General features: G+C 39.4%; 1 protein-coding gene across 1 annotated transcript in view; it reads right to left on the bottom strand.

Moving 5' to 3' along the window:
• The window catches only part of snd1 (staphylococcal nuclease and tudor domain containing 1), an 845,795-nt gene that overhangs the window by 47,512 nt on the left and 771,564 nt on the right, over positions 1 to 26,719 (bottom strand). Inside the window, exon 22 of the mRNA XM_060842752.1 lies at positions 23,220 to 23,423. Within this exon, the coding sequence (XP_060698735.1) occupies positions 23,220 to 23,423 (204 nt within the window). The remainder of the gene's footprint in view (positions 1 to 23,219; positions 23,424 to 26,719) is intronic.

Raw genomic sequence — 26,719 nt, 5'->3', positions numbered from 1 at the left:
AACTTGTTCATCTTCATTGCTTTTCACTTCTGGTGTTTGATAACGTGTTTCCCAAATTCGTTTTCACAGCCACATCTCTTTACTCAGTGATTGTTTTGCGTTCTGACCATATAGCCCACATAGCTTCCAACCAATATTCCATTACGTTTCAAATGCACTCCGAATTACAGGTGATTCAACTTTGTGAATTAATTTTTTGTGCGGCACCTTATTCAATGCCTTCCGGAAGTGCAGATAAATTACATCTCCATTATCTACCCTACTTGTTATAATCTTTGAAGAACGCTAGCAAATTAGTCAGACATGATTTGCCCTTCATAAAACCATGCTAACTCTGATGGATAGTGTTTTGACTTCCAAATATCCTGATATTGCTTTCTTGATAATTGATTCTAATACAGTCCCAACAACGGATGTTAAACTAATTGGTCTGTAATTTCCCATATTTTGCTTCCCTCCCTTTTTGAGTAAGGGCATTATATTAGCTGCTTTATAAATCCACTGGAACTTTTCCCGTTTCCAGGGAATTTTAGAATATTGTAACCAATGGCTCTATCTCTGCTGTCACTTCCTTTCATACCCCAGGATGTAGGCCATCAGGCCCAGGGTACTTGCCTATGCTCAATCCTAACAGTCTGCTTAGCAACTTTTCCCTATTGATGTTGACTTTATCAAGTTCTACCTTACCTATTGCCTCTGACTTACCTGTTACAACAGGAATGGTACTATTGTCCGCTACTGTAAAAACTGAGGCAAAGTACTGATTCAACATCCCTGCCATCTCGGTGTTCCCCACTAGTAACTCTCTAGTTTCATCTTCCAAGGGACCAACATTCACATTAATGACTCTCTACCCTTTTATGTACCTATAGAAACCTTTGGTATCGTTTTTAATATTTTGTGCTAGTTTTCCTTCGTAATTTACGAGGAGAAAGTGAGGACTGCAGATGCTGGAGGTCAGAGCTGAAAATGTGTTGCTGGAAAAACGCAGGTCAGGCAGCATCCAGGGAGCAGGAGAATCGATGTTTCGGGCATGAGAAGGGCTCATGCCCGAAACGTCGATTCTCCTGCTCCCTGGATGCTGCCTGACCTGCTGCGCTTTTCCAGCAACACATTTTCAGCTCTGATCTCCAGCATCTGCAGTCCTCACTTTCTCCTCGAAGATTTTAACCTACTGTGAATCCTCTTGCAAGGATGTCTTCCTTAAAGAAGCTCTCTTCCTCCAAAGGGCTCATGCCCGAAACGTCGATTCTCCTGCTCCCTGGATGCTGCCCGACCTGCTGCGCTTTTCCAGCAATACATTTTCAGCTCTGATCTCCAGCATCTGCAGTCCTCACTTTCTCCTCGAAGATTTTAACCTACTGTGAATCCTCTTGCAAGGATGCCTTCTTTGAAGAAGCTCTCTTCCTCCTGAAGGGCTCATGCCCGAAACATCGATTCTCCTGCTCCCTGGATGCTGCCTGACCTGCTGTGCTTTTCCAGCAACACATTTTCAGCTTCTTTCGTAATTTACCTTAGCTCTTTTTATTAATTTTTTAGTATCCCTTTGTTTATGCTTGCAAGTTTCCAAAACTTCCAGCCTACCACTGGCCTTATTTTGTGACTTTATATTGCCTTTGACCTCCTTGTTTAACCGTGGATTTTTTTTAACCCCTCTTCAGTTGGCTCTTCACAGATGCCAGAGCTGACTTTCTCAAGTATTTTTGTTTTCATTTCAGTTTTCAGGCACCTGCAGTACTTTGCTTTTGTATTATTTATGTAAAGGCTACTTTATAAACAACGTTCAAAAAGATAAATATTCATTAAAGACAATTTGAAAATAAGAGGTGAGAGCACAGGGAATAACACAGTTAGTCAGATAGCTCTTTCAGAGATTAAGCAGAGCTGCAACAGGTCCATTAGACAATGACTTGTAAAATTCTCTCATGTAAAAACCAGCTCTCATTTGCAGGAAATGACCCTGAGTCTTTTGTTAAGACAATAGCCTCAGAATTGATATGCCTGCCAGGAAGAGGAATACATCATAAATTTGCTTGCCACTGTTATTTTTACACAGATATTCCTCTATTTGCTTTGTTCACATGGAAAAATAATGTCTGAAATCACTAAAGATAGATCGATTTTGGATGGTCTGAAAAAAATCACTATGGACTGAAGCTTGGAGGATCAAATGTGACTTGTTTCTCTCACTGATTGAGGATTGATCAACCAGACTGTTTCTGCTCTCATCCATTCATTAGTATATCTGTTTGGAATATCACTTTCCAGAATTAAGGTACATTATATCAGGGTATGGGATACATCCTTTCATTGGATTAATGAGTTGTTACAGTAGATTCAGCCATCATATTGCTCTGAGAAAAAAAACAACTAACTTAGTGCTACTCTTCCACAATCTCCTCGCATCCTGTATTATCCTTCCTTTTTAGCTAACAGTCTAATTAGTTGATTACCTTGATCGAGCTGGTCTCCATATGAGAACATAAGAAATAGGAGCAGGAGTAGGCCATCTGGCCTACTGAACCTGCTCCGTCATTCAGTAAGATCATGGCTGACCTGTTCGTGGACTCAGCTCCACTTACCCACCCATTCAACATAAATTTTTGAACAGGAAAAAAATTAACGATTATCTCTGCCTTAAAAACATTCAATGAGGTAGCCTCATCTGCTTCACGGGGCAGGGAATTCCATAGATTCACAACCTTCTGGGTTAAGAGGTTCCTCCTCAACTCAGTCAAAATCTGCTCTCCCTTATTTTCAGGCTATGCCATCCAGTTCTAGTTTCACACAACAGTGGAAATAACCTCCTTGCATCTATTATAGCTATTCCCTTCATAGTTTTATGTGTTTCTATAAGATTTTTCTCCTCCACCCCCCTCCCCCCATTCTCCTAAATTCCAATGAGTAGTTCCCAGTCTACAGTACTCCAGGGATGACCTCATAAGCATCCTAAAAAGCTGCTGCACAATTTCCCTATTTTTAAACTGTGACCCTCAAGCAATGAAGGACATTTGCCAATTTAATTACCTGCTGTACCTGCAAAACAACTTCCTGTGATTCATGCACAAGGACACCCAGGTCCCTCTGCATTGCAGCATGCTGCAACTTTTCACCCACTCGCTGAGAGAGGGGATTATTTCTTGTGTTACTTTTGGCAATTACATTTAATCTGTGCTGTCTTGTTCTTGAACTTTTCACAAGCGGGAATATTTCACTCGATTTACTCTATCCAGATCTCTATATTTCGAAGTATTGAATACTTTTATTAGATCATCCTTCTGCTTTCTATTTTCAATAGAAATGAGATCCGCTTATTAATCCCTTCCTAATGTGTATATCCACCCACTTCTGGTATTAAATTTGTAAATCTTATCTGCATTCACTGTCAATGCCTAATATCGTTTTTGTAACATGGCAACCAGAATTTCACAAAAATCTCCAAGTGTGGTCTAATCAAGGCTCAATACAGGCATTACAGTATTTCCCTATTTTTCAATTCCATGCTTTTGGGAAAATAGATATGAAGTATTCTTTAAAATGTATACAATTTACAAAATATAGGAACAAAACTGTTCTGTTTGATCTCTGGTCTCAGTGTTTAGATACTTGGAACAGTTTATTGACCTTTAACAGTAGTTGAGAGGAGTGGGGTGAACTAATATAAATTAATCTTTTGGTTGTTATGGGTGTAGCAGTAACACTGTTACTGTTCCGATGGAAACTTACAATGTCACTACTTCTAATGAACAAAGCAATTCTTTGCCCACACAATTCCCAACTGAAAGAATTTGCATTTATATAGTTTCTCTCACAACCTCGGGACGTCCCAAAACAATTTACAACCAGTGAAGTACTTTTAAAGTATAATCACTATTCTAATGTAGAAAATGCAACAGCTGATTTGTGTACAGTCTAGTCCACAAACCAATACACCAATTTATGGTGCCCAGTACAATTCTGCAAGCTGTCCTCTCATTTCAAAATACAGACCAAAAGCACAAGATGATTGTCATTCATGTTAACGAAACACCAAAACAACTGAAATATAAATATTTTCAAATAATGCATTACTTTTCAAAATTCACTGAAATATGCCAAATGTAAAAAGAACATGATTGAAAAAAGTGCAATTCTCTTTTCCATGGATTATTATCGCTCAGACAGACTGAGAAGTTCATCTGCTCACTGTAACCTTCACTGCTCATCTTGAGAAGCACTCGCTTTTCTTTCCTGTGATTTGCATATTAATTTCATTCCCACAGCTAATTAATTTTAATGACCATAATTAATTAAAAATCAACCAATCTGTGATTTCATCTCATTGTGAATTAATCAGAATAGGAGATTGAAAAAACTATAAATTTCAAAGAGAAATTTTTTTTTGCATACAATATAGATATTTACTGGTCACTCTGCTATAATGCAACAGTTTCATTCATCTACCTCTGTGGAAAACCAGTACACCTGTTCAGTAGAACATTTGCGTTATCCAAACAGCGTCCACAGTTCATCAATTGCATTATAGCCAATTTGCACTGACGAAACGTGCATTTTACCAGAATGACCCATAATTAAGGTAAATTAAAACCTCCTTCCAATGGTCTAGCATGGGCCATCTAAGCTGTTGATTTATCTGGACAGAGATTGGTCTTTTTTGAGAAACTTGATGTGGTGGTCAGATGAGGGTAAAAATCAATATCTTTCGGATGAGGAGAGAAAACCTGCACGCTTTGCAACAATGAACAATGATGACCTTTTTTTTCTTAAAGCAGGCGTGCAGAGGTCAATTGCTGCTCACTACCATTCTGCTGGCTGATCAACTAATCCTGCACAAACTGCTCTTGGAATCACAGTACATTGCTGACCACGATCACTGGTAGCTTTGATATAGCTAGTTGCTGCATAGAGTTCTCAGCTCTCCTTCAGTTGCCAACATGATTACTGGAAGATCGTTTCAAGTGGACAATTGGCCTTAGCTACCAGGTCAATCATATTTGTACCTGGAATATTGATACTCTATCGAGTTATACATTTTAAATTTCCATTAAACATTGATAAAATATATCCTGTTACACTGACACTGAATTTAAGCAGGATACAATTAAGCTATTAGGCAGAAATGGGTACTGCAGATGCTAAAGATTAGAGTCAAGATTAGAGTGGTGCTTGAAAAGCCCAGCAGGTCAGGCAGCATCTGAGGAGCAAGAAAGTTGACGTTTCGGGCAAAAGCTCTTCATCAGGAATGACTGATAGAATTAAGCTATTATATGAGTACAAGAATTAAAAAAATTATGATAGCTTTCTCTAGAATCAAATATTTAATCTACCAACCAAAGTTTAGTTAGGTAAGTGTTGCAAGTTAGAAGCTTAACTTGCATTTATTAAGGTCTTTTATAGGAGATTAATCAGACAAAAACTGATACTGGGACAAAGGAGGAGATACTAGGAGGGGGGTGTTGGTTTTAAGTCCCAGTGCAATGACTAGAGGGAATTTAGAGTTTAAATGGCTGATGACGATCAGTTGCACAATAAGAAGTTTTTCTTTAAATCTGTCATCTTCCTTCCCTCAAAAACCCAACTATTTACTCCACGATCAATTCAAACTATGATCTTTTCTCTCAAAATGTATCCACATTTCCAATTAATTCCCACATTTCCTGGAACTCCATTTTTCAAACTGTCCGAACAAATTTTTTGCCCTAACACCTTTCCACTGTTCAGCTAGATGCAACAGTTTTCATCTGGTTCTGTTCTTTTCTACCTTATCTCACAGTCAGAAAAATTCAAATGCTTCCCACTCCACTAGCTCTGGCTCCCATGATTCCAGCCCTCAGCCCTTTCTATTGGTCATCTATGTGCTGTCCCTCAGCAAAACTATTGAAGGGACAGCCAAGGTTTCAGATGACCGCTGATGACATTTGTCTCTTTCCCACTACGCTTCTCTTGATTCCTTCACTGTTGCAAAATTATCAGACTGCCTCTCCAACAACTGGTCCTGGACGTGAAGAAATTTCATCCAACTGAATACTGGGAGATTTGAGCAACTGTGTTCTTTGCTCGATCCAAAATACATTCCCTAGCTTTTGACTCAATCTGTTATCCTGGCAACAGTCTGAGATTAAGCCAGTCACTTCACAACCTTGGTGTCACATACTATCTCAAGGTGACCTTATGATATCATATGACATCTCCTGCCTGCATGTCAATCTGAGCTCTAAGAGTACTAAACCACTCATTTCTTCATTACCTCTCAGATTGATTTTTGCTTGGCACTCCTGGCAGGTCTTTTACATTCTACACATAAAACTGGATGTCATCCAAAAAACTGTTACCCTTGTCTTAATTCAAAGTCCTTTTCCTCCAACACCACTATAATTTTGGTTTCTTGTGTATTCTCGGCACTAACTGCACCACCATTGACGGCTGTGCCTTCAGTTGCCTAAGCCCCAATGCTCTGGAAAATAATCTTACCTCATCTACCTTGCTTTCATCCTTTAAGGCAGTCAATTAAACTCATCTTTCGGCACAATCTTTTGGTCTTCTATCCTAACATCTCCAACTATGACTTAGTGTCAGATTTTGTTTTATAATGCTGCTATGAAACAACGAGGCACATTTCTTGTCTTAAAGAGTGCTAAATATATATATATAAACCATTACTGTTATTTGAGGGCAGAGCTGGAGGTATATAATGTCTTGGACAAGTATAGGCCTGGGTAAGGTTGGTATGATAGAGAGTAGCAAGTTCATTGAAGGCATTTGAACAGAGAATGCAAATTTTAAAATGGAGATGTTGGTGGACTGAAAGCTTATATAGATTAGCAAACACAGGCTGATGAATTGGAATGCAGATTAGAAGAATGTCAGAATTTTGGATGAGTTTAGGTTTAAGGAGGATGAAACATATGAGGCCATCCATGATAGCACTGAAATAGTCAGGACCGGAGAAGGCAAAAGCATGTGCAAATGTTTTAGCAGCTGACGATTTAAGGTAGGTTTTGAAGAGAAGCAATGGTAGCCAAGAGGACACAAGGGGTTTTGTAATGGAGAAGATACAGTTTTCAGACTGGAGGCCTGCGACCAGCAGTGTCCCAGTTGCATCCATTTCGGTATGTCATTTATATGAATGATTTGGATGAGAATTTAGGAGACATGGTTAGTAAGTTGCAGATGACATCAAAATTGTAGTGTATTCGACAGTGAATAAGATTATCTAAGTTTATAAAAGGATCTTGATCAATTGGGCCAATGGGCTAAAGAGTGGCAGACTGAATTTTATTTGGATACTCATTGTCATAGAGCTGCACAGCGTTTGAACAGACCCGTTGGTCCAACTCGTACATACCAACCAAATATCCTAAATTAAAAAGTCCCATTTACCAACATTTGACCCATATACCTCTAAACCCTTCCTATTCCTATTCAAATTCTTTTTAAATGTAAATACGAGGTATTGCATTTTGGTAAAACAAACAAGGGCAGGACTTAGTACAGTTATCAGTAGGGCCCTGGGTAGTGCTGTCAAACTGACAGACCTAGGGGTTCAGGTACACAGTTTTTTGAAATTTGAGTCACAGGTCAACAGGGTGGTTAAGAAGGCATTTAGCATACTTATATCAGTGGTCTGAGCAATGAAGGCAAGAGTTAGGATGTCATGTTGAGGTTGTACAGGACATCAGTGAGACCAATTTTAAGAGTACAGTGTAGTTTTGGATGCCTTCTTTAGGAAGGATATTATTAAACTGGAGAAAAGATTTACCAGGATGTTGCCAGGCCTATAATGATAGGCAGGGTTGTTTTCACTGGAGCATGGGAGTGGAGAGGAAATCTTATAGAGGTATATAAAATCATAAGAGACATAGATACTGCAAATAGCAAAGATATTTTCTCTTGGATGGGATAGTTGACACTAAGGGGCATATTTTTAAAGAGAGAGGAGAAAGATGTAAAAGTGACGTTAGGGGCAACATTTTCACATAAAGGGTGGTTTGTATGTGGAATGAACTGTCAGAGGAATGATAAATGCAGGCACAGTTACAACATTTAAAAGCTACTTGGATAGGTACATGAATAGGAAAAGTTTAGTGGAAATAGAGCATGTGCAGCCAGGTGGGACTAATCTAGTTTGGGAAATGGTTGGTGTGGACTGGTTTGACCAAAGGGCCTATTTCCATGCTGTATGACCATGACTTTTTAAGTGTAATTTCTACTCTTTTAAATCTGTGTTCATTCCCCCTCCTGAAAAAAACTCCTTCTCCCATGCAAGCAATTTACTGCCCCATCTTCAACCTCTCCTTACTCTCAAAGGCCCTTAATGTATTATCACCTCCAATACACAAGTTCATTTTTCCCAGAGCTCCATGTTTACATTTCTGCAATGAAGTTTCTATCACAGAATCAAAATATCTTTTATCTGAGTCATAAATTAATTCCTGTGTGAACTCTCCCTCCTCATTTTTTTAGACCTACCTGTAACCATCAATACTATCCTTCTCCATTCCCTCCTCACTGTCATCTTTTTCTATTCTCATTTATATAATTCTTTCCAGATTATCACATGCAATGGCCTCTCCATGTGGAATACTTTTATCTCTGGTGTAACCAAAGGCTCTATCATTGGTACCTCCTATTTCTCATTTTTGTGCTGCAACTTTATCCAAATGCACTGTTACTTTTTACATGGACAGTGAACACCCAGATCTACTTCATCCCCTGCATCTTGCAATTTCTCCACTAGTACTGAGGTATCTAATTACTTATTCAACATCCAAAAGTAAATGAGCAGAAATTTCCCCCAAATAAATATTGTGAATCCTGAATCTATTGATCGGGTCCCTACCCCACGCCCTATTGCCTGGATCTTAATTTTATTCCTATCCCTGGCAACAGTCTGAGACTGAACCAAATTGTTCGTAATCTTGGTGCCATATTTGACCCCAAAATGAGATCCAACCATTTCTAAAATTTTCTATTTCCACCACTTTAACATTACTCTACTTTATCCCTGTCTCTGGTGCTTAAGCCCTCATTTGTGCCTTAGTTATGTTTTGACTATTCCAGCAATTAACTGTATGTACATTCTTGTGGTACTGTGGTGGTAATGTTACTGGACTAGTAATTCAGAGATGCAGTACTCTCGGGAAATAGCAGTTGGTGAAATTTATATTCAATTAATAAATTTGAAACTAAAAGCTAGTCTAATGGCGATAAAGGGAAATGATGTTGTGAAGCTCCATTTAGATTCAATAACATCCTTCCTTAGGAAAGAAAATCTGCCATCCTTATCTGGTCTTGCCTACATGTGACTCCAGACACAAATCCAAGTGGTTGATTCTTAAAGGACCTCTGAAGTGATCTTGCAGACCACTCCGATGCATCAAACTGCCATTTTTGGGGAGAATATAGTGAGGATGTCTTTGTGCAGCCCAAAAAAAAGGACAAAATCCCCAATCCATTTGTGTCCCTTAAACCATAGGTCACATTGCAGACAAACTCAGAGATCTTGTTTGTTTGTTTTGTGCCTGGGTCCAATGCCTCTGCCCTTACTGAACTCACCTCAGCTCTATAGAACAAGGATATATCTTTTTCCTGATTTTAGAGGATCTAGAGATGTCCAACTAGAATGTCTAAAGGTAGTCTATCACAAATTGTCACTCCATACATGAGTACAGATATCATTGTGGGTAGGTTTTTTTTGCATGATTGCCTAAAGTGTGCTGGATTCTGAATAATCAGTGGTAGTTGTGACTTGCAAAGTACATTATTTATTTGAAAACCCTGGCAGAGACTCATAAAGCGGATTGATTGCAGAGAGACCTGGCTGACATTACTATGCTGTAATCTCTACTGCCTCGATAACATAAAACTGTGAAAGAACTCTTATTATGGGGTGAAATATGGCAGCAATCGGGAGTGTTTTTACCGCAGAGCAGATGATTTATATCACTGTAAAGTAATAGCAGGGAGAAGAACAGGGAAGCGAGAGAGAAGAAAGCCAGACAGACCAGAGTTATAAATCTGTAAATAGCAGCCAAAGCTTCCCGAGACCGTGTGACAAGCAGAGGTTTGTTAGGGTTGATTATGAGGTTCAGCATCAATAAATAAATTCAATACAAAAAATGAAAATGATATATGTAAATTGGACTGAAAATACTGCACCGGAAATGGATCATTGAAAGTAGAATATATCATATCTTGACTCTGTGAGGAGGGGTGATTCCTGCTGAGCTACTACATTTGTACTAATAAAACCATTTAATTAGCGTTTGCATAGCTCATATTCCAAAGGACAGGCATACATCTCATTTCAAACTCAACTAATTATTTCTTGTTGTAATTAAATATTCAATGAGTGTTGTGCTAGTGCAATAACAATAATGGGAAAAATATATTTCTTCTTATAATTGTAATTGATAACATTCCAAAATACTATCTTATCCTTTGTACTGTAATAAACTATAATTGGTGCTTCATTTTAGATTCTTCTAAGCCTTGATTATAGTTAACCATTTGTTCAAATTTAGAGGCATTTCTGACCACCTACTGCTTACTATTTTCTTTCTAGCTCTTCAAAACCCGCTGGTTGGCTATTCTTCACATGGGACCCTCAACAGAAGGCGTTGGCTGGCTGTTCAACCCTGGAAAGTACCACAGTTACTTTACAGGCAATTATTCTAGAATCACAGAATGATAGATCAGTTGTAGCACAGAATGAAGATATCAACACTATTGCATCTGCGCTGGCTCTATGCAAGAGAAACCCAATCAATTATATTATCTCACCTTCATAGTCACAGGCACTGGAGCTGGGACAAATGTGTTTGATGGGCATTGTATGCGAGTTTAACAGAGTTTTCTCGGGTTTCCAAAAATGGTTGAAATCCTCTTCCTAGTTTTGAATCCATGGACAAACAATTCCTTCCCATTTGGGTAATGTCCTCCTGGCCTATGCTTGGCCTATATTCTCCATTCTGTATTTATTGAATTTTCCATCTTAACAGTTGGCAATATATTTAGATAGAACAGAGAATTTTATCTTTGGAGAGAACACTCTCGACAAACTTCAATCCAACAGATTAATTTCAGAATTGCAACCATCATTGCCCTGAAAAGAAATGCAGCTGCACAACATCTCCATAAGAACAAATGGACAACTGATCGGATGATTTGGCTTTTGTTGAGGGATGAATGTTAGCCAGGTCAAGGAAAAGAACACCAACTCTTCCAATCAAATCTTCCCCATCCGTTTGACAGATGTAAAGGCTTGCTTTAACATCTAAACTAAAGGAGTGCACCTGAGTCAATGAGTACTCCCTCAGCCTTTCAAGGAGGGATCAGCCAAATTATTTGTTTCATACCATCAGGAAATTTGAACTGACAACTTTATGATTAATGTGAGTGTACCAAAAATTTGCTGATATTTCAGGCCTAACACCATGTCATTTTGGATTTTTGTAAAATCACTTGGCATTGTTATCCACTTCCCTGTCTTCAAAGACCTCTAAAGATTTAACATGTCTTGGTTTTGTCTTTTGTCTCCTTTATGAAGTCATTGAGATCTACAGCACAGGTACCCCAGTAGTAACAGAGACACGGAGGAGCAGATTGGGAGGTAGATTTTGAAAACATGTAGAAGTAACAGGGTTGTTGTCATGGATGACTTTAACTTCCCTAACATTGATTGAAACCTACTTACTTCAAATTGTTTGGATGGAGCAGTTTTGTCAGGTTTGTCCAGGAAGGGTTTCTGATGCAATATATAGATAGGCTGACTAAAGGGGAGGCCATATTGGATTTGGTGCTTGGCAGCTAAACAGATCAAATGTCAGATCTCTCGGTTGGAGAGCATTTCTATGATCTTTACTATACTCATTGAGAGGGATAGGAGCAGATGGTATGGGAAAGCATTTAATTGGGGTAGGGGGAATTACAACGCTATTAAGCAGGAACTGGGGCACCTAAATGGGGAACAGATGTTCTCAGGAAAATGCACAACAGAAATGTGGAAGTAATGTTTAGGAAGTACTTGCTGAGAGTATTGAATCGGTTTGTCCCACTGAGGCAAGGAAGGAATGGTAGGTTTAAAGAACCTTCGGTGACAAGGGATGTGGAACATCTAGTTGAGAGGAAGAAGGAAGCTTATTTAAGGTTGAGGAGACATTAGAGGTTACAAGATAGCCAGGAAGGAACTGAAGAATGGACTTAGGAGAGGAAGAAGGGGACATGAGAGAGCTTTCGCAGGTAAGATTAAGGAAACCCCTAAGGTGTTCTTCACTTATGTGAGGAGAACAGGATGGCCAGAATGAGGGTAGGGCCGATGAGGAATAGTGGAAGGAACTTGTACCTGGAGTTGGAGAAGGTGGGGAGGTCCTTAATGAATACTTTGCTTCAATATTCACTTAGGAGAGAGACCTTGACATTTCTTAGGACAGTGTGAAACAGACTGATATCCTAGAACAAGCTGATGTTAAGAAGGAGGATGTGCTGAAAATTTTGAAATACATAAAGATAGACAAATAGCCTGGACCAGGCGGATATACTGTAGATTACTACAGGAAGTGAGGGAAGAGATTGTTGTGCTTTTGGTGATAATTGTTGCATCCTCACTGTCCACTGGAGTAGTGCCGGATGATTGGAGGGTGGCAAATTTATTCCCATTCAAGAAAGGGAATAGGGATAACTCTGGGAATTACAGACCAGTCAGTCTTGCGTCTGTGGTGGACTTTAGTATTAGAGAGGATTCTGAAAGACAGGATTTATGATTACTTGGAAAACCATGTTTTGATTAGAGATAGTCAGCATAGCTTTGAGAGGGGCAGGTCATGCCTCACAAGCCTTATTGAATTCTTTGAAGATGTGACAAAACACATTGATGAAGGTAGAGCAGTGGATGCGGTTTTAATGGATTTTAGCAAGACGTTTGATAAGGTTCCCCATGGTAGGCTCATTCAGAAAGTAAGAAGGCACGGGATACAGGGAAACCTGTCTGACTGAATACAGAATTGGCTGGCCCATAGAGAACGGACGGTGGTGGTAGATAGAAAGCATTCAGTCTGGAACTCGGTGACCAGTCGAGTTCCGCAGGGATCGGTTCTGGGACCACTGCTCTTCGTGATTTTTATAAATGACTTGGGTGAGGAAGTGGAGGGGTGGGTTGGAAAGTTTGCCGATGACACGATAGGTGGAATCGTGCATAGTGTGGAGGACTGTTGTAAGTTGCAATGAGACATTGACAGGATGCAAAACTGGGCTGATGAGTGGCAGATGGAGTTCAACCTGGAAAAGTGTGAAGTGATTCACTTTGGAAGGTCGAATTTGAATGCAGAATACAGGGTTAAAGACAGGATTCTTAGTAGTGTGGAGGAATAGAGGGATCTTTGGGGTCCATGTCCATAGATCCCTCAAAGTTACCACCCAGATTGATAGAGATGTTAAGAAGGCTAATTTTAGATTAGATTACTTACTGTGTGGAAACAGGCCATTCGGCCCAACAAGTCCACACTGACCCACCCAGACTCATTCCCCTACATTTACCCCTTCACCTAACACTACAAGCAATTTAGCAGGGCCAATTCACCTCACCTGCACATTTTTGGACTGTGGGAGAAAACCGGAGCACTCGGAGGAAACCCACACAGACACGGGGAGAATGTGCAAACTCCACACAGTCAGTTGCCTGAGGCGGGATTTGAACCCGGGTCTCAGGCACTGTGAAGCAGCAGTGCTAACCACCATGCTGCCCACATTGCCGCCCTGGGAATTTAGCTTCTTGAAAAGACCAAGAAAATTCCAAGGAGAAAGTAGCACATTAGTAATTTTACTATTGACTGGCAAATTCTAATGTAGACTGGCAATGTTATTATAGATTGATAATTTTACCATACACTGTTAGTACAATCCGGTAATGTTACTGTAATATACCTGTAATATTACAACAAATTGTTAACATTATTATAGACTGGGAGAAAGTGAGGACTGCAGATGCTGGAGACCAGAGTTGAAAAATTATGTTAGCTTTCACTAGCAGAGGCATTGAGTTTAAGAGCCGCAAGGTTATACTGCAGCTCTATAGAGTCCTAGTTAGACTACACTTGGAATACTGTGTTCAGTTCTGGTCACCTCATCATAGGAAATATGTGGAAGCTTTAGAGTGGATGCAGAGGAAATTTACCAGGATGCTGCCTGGACTGGAGGGCATGTCTTATGAAGAAAGGTCGAGGGATTTTCTCACTGGAACGAAAAGGGTGAGAGGTGACTTGATAGAGGTACACAAGATGTTGAGAAGCATAAATACAGTGGATAGCCAGAGACTTATTCCCAATGCGGAAATGTCTATTATGAGGGGGCACAATTTTAAGATAATTGGAGGAAGGTTTAGGGGAGATGTCAGAAGTAGGGTCTTTACTCAGCGTGTGATGGGTGCGTGGAATGCACTGCCAGTAGTGGTAGTAGTGTCAGATACGTTAGGGACATTTAAGTGACTCTTGGATAGGCACATGGAAATTAGTATAATGAAGGGTATGTAAGTTAGTCTAATCTTCGGGCAAGATAAAACGCCAGCACAACATCGAGGGCCGAAGGGCCTGTACTGTCTTCTATGTTCTATGAGTCTGTAATGGTCAAAAACAACAACCCAATTATTCTAATCACATTTTCTAGCACTTGATCCATAGTCTTGTATGCCTTGGCATCACAAGTATACATCTAAATACTTCTTAAAAGTTTGAGGAGGATTTCTACCTCTACCATCTTTACAGGCAGAGTGTTCCAGATTCTAACCACCCTATTGGTGGAAAACAATTCCCTCACATCCCCTCTAAACCTCCTGCCTCTAACCTTAAAACCCCACCACCTAGGGAAAAGTTCCTTCTACCCACCCTATCCTTGGCCCATATCCCTCCAAACCTTTCATATTCACAAACTTACCCAAATGGCTTTTAAAAGCTGTAACTGTTCATGCATCCCTCACTTTCTCTTGCAGTTCATTTTACACACAAAACACTCTTTGTGAGAAAAAAATGTTGCTTCTCAAATCCTTTTACAATCTTTCTCCTTTTACCTTAAGAATACACCCCATAGTTTTGAACTCACCCTATCCAGGGAAAAGACCCTGGTCATTCACCTTATCTACGACTTTTTATGAATCTTGGTAAGGTCACCCCCTCAACCGCCTCTGCTCCAGTGAAAAAAGTTCCAGCCTTTTTAGTCTATTTATATATCTCGAACCCGTATTGCTGGCAACATTCTGGTAAATCTTTTCTGAACCGTCTCCAGTTTACTAATATCCTTTCTATAACAGGGCGACCAGAACTGCACACAGTACTCCAGAAGAGGTCTCACCATCATCTTGTACAACCTCAACATGACGTTCCAACTCATATACACAAAAGTCTAAGCAATGAAGGCAAGTGTGCTTAGCACCTTGTTAACCACCTTGTCTACCAGTGATGCAAATTTTGAAAAACTATGTACCTAAACGCGAGGTCTTTCCATTCTACAACACTACCCAGGGCCATACCATTAATTGTATATGTCTTTTGCAACAGCAATAGAAGTTAAATCATTTTAAAATATTTTCAAATTGCGTGTACTCCTTGGATGTTTATTTCACAAAACTATTAGTAGTAATGATCAACATGAAAAACGTGCACTTAAACATCTGCATGATTCATGCCTTAATCCTCTTTGAAAAACAATAATAAAGCCTATGTTGATATGTAACAAAATATTCAAGCTTGGGCTGAGAAGTGGCAAGTAATATTCATGTTAGAAAAATGTCACTACCTCATGACATTGAATGACATTAACGTTGTCAAGTTCTTCAGTATCAACATCCTGGGATTCATTATTAACAAAAGCTCAACGGACAATCTAGATTAACATCGGAAATAAATCAGCGGCTGGGTATCCAACAACAAATGATTTACCTCCTGATTTCCCAAACCCCTCTCAGGATGAGGCGATACACTTCACTGTCAGATTGTCTATGTAAATATAGCTGCAACAGTTGAGAACCTTAACATTATATGTCAAATTCCACATGATCAGCAGTTCATCCACTGTGTCAAAAATACACCAATTTGGACAAATTCCAAATCCAGCATTCAGTATATACTATCTATAGAATACCAGCAGGGAATTATGAAGACATCTTTGCCATTCTACCAAAGCTGATGACCATTAATTGGACAGTCAAGGACATCAGGTTCACAAACTATCAACTCCAAGTTTTATTTACATAAAATTGTAAATATTCCGATTTGTTCGCTGTTGCTGGATCAAAAATGTTCTTCTTATTGTGGGAGCAATTCCATCACATCAGTTGCAATATTGCTACACTATTGCCTTCTTAATAACAATGAGCAATAGGCAATAAATCATGATTTTCCAAGCTTATCTCACATTTCAAGAAGAATGTTCAAGAACCATCCCGATAATTGTCAACTAGGTTGTAGATCTTCAAAAATCATAGTTCATGTTTTACTTAGAAACTAACCTCAAATTACTAATTTCCACATTTTCGCAGACAAATGCGCTTAAAAACAAATAAATCTTTACTATTCACCCATTGCAAAGAAGGGAGAAATGCTGGCTCACCATTAATATATGAATATTCTGTTAATTAGTAACTAAAATGCAACTAGCCACTCATCCCAACTTGTGATGGACTGTTTTGCAAGTTAAGGATATTAAAAAAAAATCCATTAATGTATTTTGCATTCATTAATCATCATCTGAAAAGGGTCATTCATTTTGCCAGTATTTACAATGTAAATATTTGAGTAAATATTTCATGTAGAAACTCATTGACAAATCTTTGAATGCAAAGAGCATAGATATTGTAATTCACAATATTTGAAGAACAATTTTGTTCCAACTTAAACCAACCCTTAGTTTAGTTAGTGATTTTTTCTGTTTTTCTTGATGGCAGTGACCCATGCTGGCATAAAGATCTCCTCAGTTCCTCATCATTTAGCCATTCTTCAAGATGAGGTAGAATGTTTGAAGGAACTATTTAAATCGGTGTACCACTGCCTTTACCAGACATCGCACAAATTCCCCCTTTTTTTTATAAGGGTAAGTGAAAAGCCAATGCAAGCAGGAACAATGAATACTATTCCTCCTCCTGAGCTCAGGGATAATATGGCTACCAGCAGCAACTTTACTGCTAGGCCTGGTTGGAAAGGGGTTACCCACAACATGGTCTGAACCAGGGAATTTCCTGTCTTTGTGTCAATATGACATTCATTGACAAACTACATTATTAGTTCCAAGAGAGTTTTTAATTGGTACTAATTATTTGTTGAAGTACTGTCCACACTGATTTAAGATTCGTGTGTCTGTAGATGATAAATGCCTTTTGAAGGGTAATCATCTACCTTTGAACAGGTTATTGTCACCAAAGATAATCTTAGCTAAGATAACCTCAACTTTTACAATGGTGCTTTGAGTACAACGATGGGAGAACACCCGATGACCACACAGATCCAATCTCATCAACTGGAATTCTACACAATAAATGTTTCAGTAAATTCAGTATCAATTCTACTCTCTGTATTACTACTCTCTGTATTATCTGCTGTTGCCCGCAACAATAAGCATAATGGTAGTTTTTCAACAGTATTCAATCATCACCAACACACTTGAAAAGAAAAACTCATTAGGAACATTAGCTAACATGGGGCCCAGAGGCTAAATTAGGTAATCAGAAGTTTAATGGGAATACATTTGAGTGAACAGGAGGTGGGCCTCAAACTAGATGAGCTCAGAGAGGCAGGACCCAGAAGGCAGGGATAATGACTGGAGAATGGGCCTTTTGTGTGGACAGGATCCTGCAGCACTGTTCCTCTCCCAAGTGGCCACAATATGATTACAAATTTGAACACTCTCATTAGATTGCCCCTTTCTGTACTCTAAGGATCAATGTAAGATTTTCAGATCTCTCAATCCTTAGTACTATTTTGGTAAAACTCTAATCTCTCCAATGTTCAGATACAATAATGAAAAGTCAAAGAATCATATTTGTAGTTCATTGAGCCCGTATAACTTCTATAAAACAGCTGTCAAATTAGCTCTTTCCCTTACGCACTCCACTGCTCGTTTTACAATGCACAATCCCAGACACAATCTGAATCAGTCAGTAACTATATTCTTGGGTAAAACTGATTTCATGCTACCACCCAACAAATTTAAAGAGTACAGTAATGTAAGAGATGAAGATTGTTGGATGGAATCTTGTGCTGGTGACAAGATTCACCATTAGATGGACACCAGGTAAGCCACCCTCATCGCTTCTTATTATTATTTGGATAGGAATAACGCTATAAAATAATAAAACAATAATAGAAAATAATGAAATAACAAATAATGCAAGTGTATGGGGAAAAGCAAGAGGTTGGCGTTAGATAATGATGTTCATTTGATGGGCTTGACTTCTGTGCACTAATATTTCTGTGATTCTGTGGATACCCAGAATTTAGTACTACAAAGGGTTTATGCCCGAAATGTCGAATTTCCTGTTCCTTGTATGCTGCCTGACCTGCTGTGCTTTTCCAGCAACACATTTTCAGCATTCATTACCTACTTAAGGCTCTCGATTGGCAGTACCATTCACAGACCTTCCTCCCATGGAGTAATGCAGGGTTGATGTGGAAGGGTCCCCACACCTCCGCTACATATTCTCCTCATATTAGCTGGCATGCATTTGTTTTTTTCATTCATTATGACCATTGTATTCCCTTCAGCTAGAAAACAACAACAATAATATGGTAGATTGTAGCATTCAGTTTGAGAGGGAAGAACCTCTGTTGGAATCATATGTGCTAAGCTAAATAGGGATAAATTATGAAGGAATGAGGGCAGGCCTGGCAGGAGTGAACTGTAAAATGAGTTTAGCAGTGAAGAAGGTTGAAGAAAAATGGCAGATTTTCAAGAAAATTGTTCATGGCTCGCAGCAAAGATGTATTCCAGTGAGGGACAAGAATCAGTGTTGGGTATAAACCAACCACAGTTAACCAGATAAGGGGAGTGTCAAATGGAAGAAAAAAATACGTGGCAAAGATTTGTGGTAAATCAGAGGATTGGGAATATTTTAAACAAAGACAAATAATGAAGGAGAACATTAACTCTGAGGGTAAACCTACAAGTAATATATCAAGGAAAATAATGTAAGTTTCATTAAATATACAAAAAGGCCCCCTCGGAGAACGAGACTGAAAAAATAATAGGGAACCAGGAAATGGCAGAGGAGTTGGATAGATTAGAAGACATTAATGGCATTTCAAAATTACTAAATAATCAAAAGGCAAAAGGAGGAGAGGAAATAAACACAATAATTACCACCAGAGAAGAAGTATGAGGGAAATTAATGGGGTTAAAGACTAAAGACCCTGGACCTGACAGGATGCATCCTAGAATATTGAAGGAAGCAGCTGTACAGATAGTAGATGTACTGATAGTAATCTTCTAAGAATCTGTAGATTCTGGTAAAGCCCCAAACAATTAGACAACTGGCAAGTTAAAAGGGGAAGGAGACAGAAAACTGGTAACGAGAGGCCAGTTAGCTTACTATCTCTATTGGGAAAATGTTAGAATCTATTATAAAGGATTTAATAGCAGAGCAAATATTATCAAACACAATTAGCGCGGCGTCATGAAGGAGAAATCATGTTTGACAAATTTACTATAAATTCTTTGAGTAAGCAACAAGCAGGATAGAGGCAGCAGTGGATGTAATATATTTGGAATTGCACAAGACATGACCGCAGTTAATAAGGCACCACGTGTTAGGTTATTTAATAAGATAACAGCCCACGTATGTAGTAGTCTCCCATGGGGAAGCTTGTTGAATGCCTTACTGCAGTCCATATAGATCATATCTACCGTTCTGCCCTCATCAATCCTCTTTGTTACTTCTTCAAAAAAGTCAATCAAGTTTGTGAGACATGATTTCTCATGCACAAAGCTATGTTGACTATCCCTAATCAGTCCTTGCCTTTCCAAATACATGTACATCCCGTCCCTCAGGATTCCCTCCAACAACTTGCCCACCACAACGTCAGACTCACTGGTCAATAGTTCCCTGGCATGTCCTTACCATCCTTCTTAAACAGTGGCACCACGTTAGCTAACCTCCAGTCTTCCGGCATCTCATCTGTGACTATCGATGACATAAATAGCTCAGCAAGAGGCCCAGCAATCACTTCTCTAGCAATAAAAGGAGAACTAGCCATTTGGAGGGCCTGTTTCCACACTAAGTAATCTAATAAATGTAGGGGAATGAATCTGGTTGGGTTGCGCTTCGGGGGGTCGGTGTGGACTTGTTGGGCCGAAGGGCCTGTTCCCACACTAAGTAATCTAATCTAATCTAAAAAGTAGTAGTATATTAGCATGGATAGAGGATTGGTTAACTAATAGAAGACACTGTACGATACTGTGAACATTTTCAGGATGGCAATCTGTAACTAATGGAGTGCCACAGGGATCAGTGTGAGGCCACAGTTAATGACTTAGAGATGTACTGTATGGAAACAGACCCTTCGGTTCACCCAGTCTATGCCGACCAGATATCCCAACCCAATCTAGTCTCACCTGCCAGCACGCGGCCCATATCCCTCCAAACCCTTCTTATTCATATACCCATCCAAATGCCTTTTAAATATTGCAATTGTACCAGCCTCTGCCACTTCGCCTGGCAGCTCATTTCATACACATACCACCCTCTGTGTGAAAAAGTTGCCCCTTAGGTCTCTTTTATATCTTCCCCTCTCACCGTAAACCTATGCCCTCTAGTTCTGAACCCCCTGACCCCAGGGAAAAGACTTTGCCTATTTATCCTATCCATGCCCCTCATAATTTTATAAACCTCTATAAGGTCACCCCTCAGCCTCGGACGCTCCAGGGAAAACAACCCCGGCCTGTTCAGCCTCTCCCTATAGCTCAAATCCTCCAATCCTGGCAACATCCCTGTAAATCTTTTCTGAACTCTTTCAAGTTTCACAATATCTTTCCAATAGGAAGGAGACCAGAATTATTCTAACAGTGGCTTAACCAATGTCCTGTACATCTGCAACATGACCTCCCAACTCCTGTATTCAATAATCTGACCAATAAAGGAAAGCATACCAAATGCCTTCTTCACTATCCTATCTACCTGCGACTCCATTTCAAGGAGCTATGAACCTGCACTCCAAAGTCTCTGTATTCAGCAACACTCCCTCGGACCTTACCATTAGGTGTATTAATCCTGCTAAGATTTGCTTTCCCAAACTGCATCACCTCGCATTTATCTGAATTAAACTCCATCTGCCACTTCTCAGCCATTGGCCCATTTGATCAAGATCCCGTTGTAATCGGAGGTAACCTTCTTTGCTGTCCACTATACCTCTAATTTTGGTGTCATCTGCAAACTTACTAACTATACCTCTTATGCTCACATCCAAATCATTTATGTAAATGACAAAAGGTAGAGGACCCAGCACTGATTCTTATGGCACTCCACTGGTCACAGGCCTCCAGTCTGAAAAGCCATCCTCCATCACCACCCTCTGTCTTCGACCTTTGAGCTAGTTCTGTATCCAAATGGCTAGTTCTTCCTGTATTCTGGGAGATCTAACCTTACTAACCAGTCTCCCATGGGGAAACTTGAATCAGTAAAGGAATGTAATGTCACCACATTTGTGGACAATGGAAAAATAGGTGGGAAGGTAATTGATGATGATGATACAGAGTCTGCAGAGAGACATAGACAAGTTGAGTGGGCAAAAACTTGGCAATAGAATATAATGTGGGGAAATGCAAGGTTATGCACATGGACAGGAGTGGAGTTGAATATTATTTAAATAGAGAACGGCAGAAAGCTATAGAACAGATGGATTTGGGACTCCTCATCCATGAATAACAAAAAGTGAGCATCCAATTTCAGCTGGTCATAAGGAGGACAAATGGAATGTTGTCCTTTATTTCAAAAGGAATGGAGTATAAAAGTAGAGAGATTTTGCTAAAATTATGCAAGATACTAATCAGATCATATCTGGAATACTGTGAACAGTTTTGGGCCCCTTATTTACGGAAAGCATTGGAGCCAGCCTGGAGAAAGTTATGGAAGAACTGCCTTATGAGGAGAGGTTCAGTAGGTTGGGTTTGTATTCACTGAAATTTAGATAATTGAGGAGTGACCTTATTGAAACATACAAAATTCTGAGGGGACTTGACAGGGTAGACATGAAGATTCTTTCCCCTTGTGGGAGAGTCTAAGATAGAGGGTAGTACATTTTAAACAGAGATGAGGAAGAATTTCTTCTCTCAGAGGGCAATGAATCTGTGGAATTATTTACTGCAGAAAGCTGTCAAGACTGTTTTCTTAAATATATTCAAGGCAGGGATAGACAGATTTTTCAACAGTAAAGGAATCAACGAATATGTGGAAAAGGCAGGAAAGCGGAGTTGAAGATTATCAGATCAGTCATGATCTTATTGAATGAAAGAGCAGACTTAATGGGCTCAATAGCTTACATCTGCTCCTATAGTTCCTCCAGATTTTTGAAGTAAATTATAAATAATACACTCAACCTACTGACTGTTCTCCTGGTACTTGTCAGACTGCAAACTAAGAACAGAAGTAATCTCTTGAATTTGTTTCACTTTTTGATTGGATGGCTGATACTCAACATACTTAAGAAACTGTGCTTGGCTTAAAATCAGTAATGAGGATGGGGCTAAAATCAGGGAGGATTTCTCCAGAGCAAATGATAATTAGTCTAACAGGGCAAAACAAAAACAAAGTACTGCAGGGTCGAGACATATGAAACAAAACCAGAAACCAACTGATATAACGCTGCGGGCTTGAATTCTGAACTGCTGGAGAGAGAATGAGACAGAGCTCAAGACAGGTCATCAAGCTGAAATATCAATTATTTTTCTCTCTGCCTCAGCTACTGAATATTTTCTTGCATTTTCTGTTTTCATTATGCTAATATGGTCCTGTTCTCAGGTCAACTATCCAAAACTGCTCCCCCAGGATGAAAAACCGAGAGAGTAAGATAGTCATTTTCCTCGTCTCTTAGACCTGAATTTCTTGAGTTTTTGGTAGGATTGCTACTGTACTCTTTTCTTCAATTGGAAGGGCTTCCCATAAGGATCAACAATGCCTACAGAAATAGCATATCAACGATCACTATACCAATCACTGCTCCATGTTGATGGAATCATCGAGTACTCACCACTTTTTGCAAATGCTTTTCCTTGCGAACATCCACCATGACAAGCCCCTCCTTGACCAGTCCAAGGCCAACATCATCCTTTGAATCAGCAAACTGCAGGGTAACAAATGAGCAGCTGGGTCCTCCAAATTCAACATTTAGTAGGCACTGGGTGTTCTGGATGTCTCTGACAACACTGTCGATTACATCAGCTTTAGCATCTTCCTATTGGACAGAAGGAAAAGATCAGATCTGCAACTAAGTAATAGTATTTATTAGTGGCAGATTATACCCAATCACAAAAACTCAATAAGAGTGAGGTTTTTGGCTCAGTGTTGGTATCCCCAACTCTGAAGTGGAAACTATACCTCTGGCTCTGAATTTTGTGAATCCATCTGGTAGGGTGTTTATGTCTCGTGGGTCTTGGTGCAAACCCCCCAGCAGAGGTTTTGGGAACCAATAAATCTCCTTTCCCTCCTCCTTCCCAAATCAAACTAACTTCTACCTTGGGCATGAAAGATGTGCTACTTCACATTGTCCTCCCTGAAAAGAATGTGGAAATGCAAAAAAACAACTTATCAAGTCTGAGCTGTCATTCTGACTCTGCTGGTAACACTTCTAATATTGTGGATTCAGGTCGCATTTCAAAACCTCAACGTGTGTGAATGTAACATTGAAGCGGTACTGCATTGTTAATGGTACGAGGATGAGATTTCAGCTGGGGTTCACTTTGGGAGGTTCATATTACTCCAATAAGTCATGACCTCCAGAGATTAGTGACGAGGCACATTACTGGAGCAAAGTTGAACTGGCTAAACAGTAATGAGATCAGTGTATCACAGGACACCCAAACAGAATGAAATATTTTTAAGAGTTAGGAACATCTCAACACAACATAGCATAGCATACTAAATTACCACCCAGTTTTGTGTTCTTCCTTCTGGCTCTCTTCTTTTCTTTAAAAGCCTTTTCTTATCTCATGGTTTTTGAATGCAATGCTTTTTTACAGTAGCGATGCATCAACCCACTTGGGGATCAAAGAGTCTAGAGTTGTTCATACATTTGTACATTTCATACATGGAGTTTGTGAGATCAAGAGTGAGTTGGCTCTTACTACTGGCTTATTTTGGCAGAAGATATAACGTCCTAGTCTTTCTCAAATCTGAGTCTCATCCGGATAAGGAAGCCAGATTCAGCACAGTAAGTAGTGGGAGCCAACTTGCAGATCCAAATCACCCAGAAGCCAAATGAAACAGTGTCAGAATAAATGTAACTCAAGATAAGACAAATTGACAGTCATCTGGCACCCCTGCGTCCCAGTCAGAAGATTGTATATTCAAGTTCCAATCCAGGATTTGCACACAAGTTAAAAGTGATACTGCAGTGCAAAGGTGGGAGGGTAGGTGGGTTCTGGACTCTGACAAAATGCTACCTTTCAAATTCCTGCACTGACAGAGGTTACCACAAAGGAACCTGCTTCTCAACCTCTCCCTTTACCTGAGGTGTGGTGATCCTCAGGTTAAACCGCCACCAGTTATCCCTCTCTGATGAGAGAGCAGCCCTATGAACTGATGGGACTATGATCACTTTACCAAGCTGATATTTGTCCCTCAAAGCCAGATTATGTTATCATTGTCATATTGTTATATATGGGATCTTTGTGTGCACAAATTGGCTGCATTATTTTCTATGCTACAATGGTGGTTACATGTAAAACCATTTCATTGGCTATGTAACTCTGAGACACCTAGTTGTCTTGAGAAGTGTGATAAATGCAAATAGTTTGTTTGTTTTTCAGTGTCACAGTGAACCTCAAATAAAGGATTAAGAGAAGGTTCTCTATTATTATTCCTTGCACACCCAGATTTGTAAATGAAAATCCATCCAATTTTGTGACATGGAGTCATAATTAGAAAGGCAGTGATAGAAACATTAGATGTTTCAGGAGGAAAGGTCTGGAGGATACCAGGTGTAAAATTCAGATAGCTCTTCATAACCAGTGAGGGAGAAGGTGTCTTAATTTGAAACAATACATTAAAATAGTGACAGAAATATTTTTAGCTGTTGACTGCATTCACCTACTCAGTGAGAATGTCTTTACCTGTCAACACTACAAGGTGTCAGGTATGCGTGGGAAGAAGTTGAATAAAGATACTCTGTATTCAATGGTTTATAAATATTTCTACAAATTGATGTAGCACTTAATTCAATTTCTGGAATCCATCAGGAAACGGGGACCAAAATGAAATGACTTTAACCAAATATATCGATTATTTGACCATTTACAATATGAACAAAATTAAATATATAAATTAACAATTCCCTCAGGGGAACATAATCATGCTCACAAATTATACAAGAACGAGAGGCTAACGGAATGAACTGAGGGTTGCTAGGGAACAGAACACTCTTAATTGAATGAGCATGCTGCAAGAGAGTTGGTAAGTGTCATGTTGAAGTGACAATGATGTTTCAGTGGCTAGAAGCTTGATATTTACACATGGTTTCAACACACACACTTCCAAGTATGGCATCCAAAGCACTCTACCTGGCCTGCATTCTCTGTGCACGAATTAATCTCTGTACACCACATCTAAACACAAAATGTCAAATTTATCTCCTCCTTTTCATCATCCAGACACTTATAAACCCTTATGCTTGTCAGGATCTAATTTCTAACAACACTTATGGAAGTAAAGGTCAATCAGTATTGGCAATGAGAGAGAAAAGACAGGTTAACATTTTGGGCATATCTAAAACACATACATTTTGCTTTAGGTGATATTTGCTCATGTCATAGGCACCTCACATCTTCCCCACAAAAACCATTCTACAGTAATGTGGGCCACAACCCACATTAGTCTCTGGTTCCATTCAATAGCCTCTTCCAACAACTTCTTATAGATTCGAGGAACCATGATCTATTTTGGCACATAGTACCAGTCAGCATCAAACACTCTGGGTAGATACAGTGTGACAAGCTGAAGTTTGCTCTGATTTGGTTTGCAGGACCATTTCCCAGATCAGGTTTCATGCATTTGAGGTATAAAGAAAAAGAATGCTGAAAACTAAAAGACTAAGAGTAATTTACAGTCTTTGCTTTTATTTCAGGAACAGAGAGAGATGTTATGCAAATCCTCCCCTGCTTTATTCCACCTATACCTCTTAACATCAGCCTTATTCAGCCAGAATCTGAGAGAATGCCAGTTTAGCTTCTACGTGCTGTGTTGTCAGTTTATGCACAACAAAAATTGAGCAAAAAGTTCATTATACTTTGGAATCTGAACCTGGAAAAGGTTAATACTGTAGCATCCTGGGCTGGAATTGAACTCAAATTCTAGAGGTGCCAATCATATCCTTTAGAACAGCTTTTGGACAAATGTACTGGTAATGCAGTCAATTGTGGGCCTTCAAGTAGTTTATACTGATTGGGTTAAGTGACTGTTATGATGCCACAGGCTGCAATCATTTTGCACTCATCAGATCAGATGAATGATTTAATTACAATGTTTTTGGCTGAG

Source organism: Hemiscyllium ocellatum, chromosome 23 (genome assembly GCF_020745735.1).
Source record: "Hemiscyllium ocellatum isolate sHemOce1 chromosome 23, sHemOce1.pat.X.cur, whole genome shotgun sequence".
NCBI classification, from domain to species: Eukaryota; Metazoa; Chordata; class Chondrichthyes; order Orectolobiformes; family Hemiscylliidae; genus Hemiscyllium; species Hemiscyllium ocellatum.
Note: the sequence above shows the minus strand (reverse complement) of the source record. Positions and strands in the feature narration are given on the sequence as shown.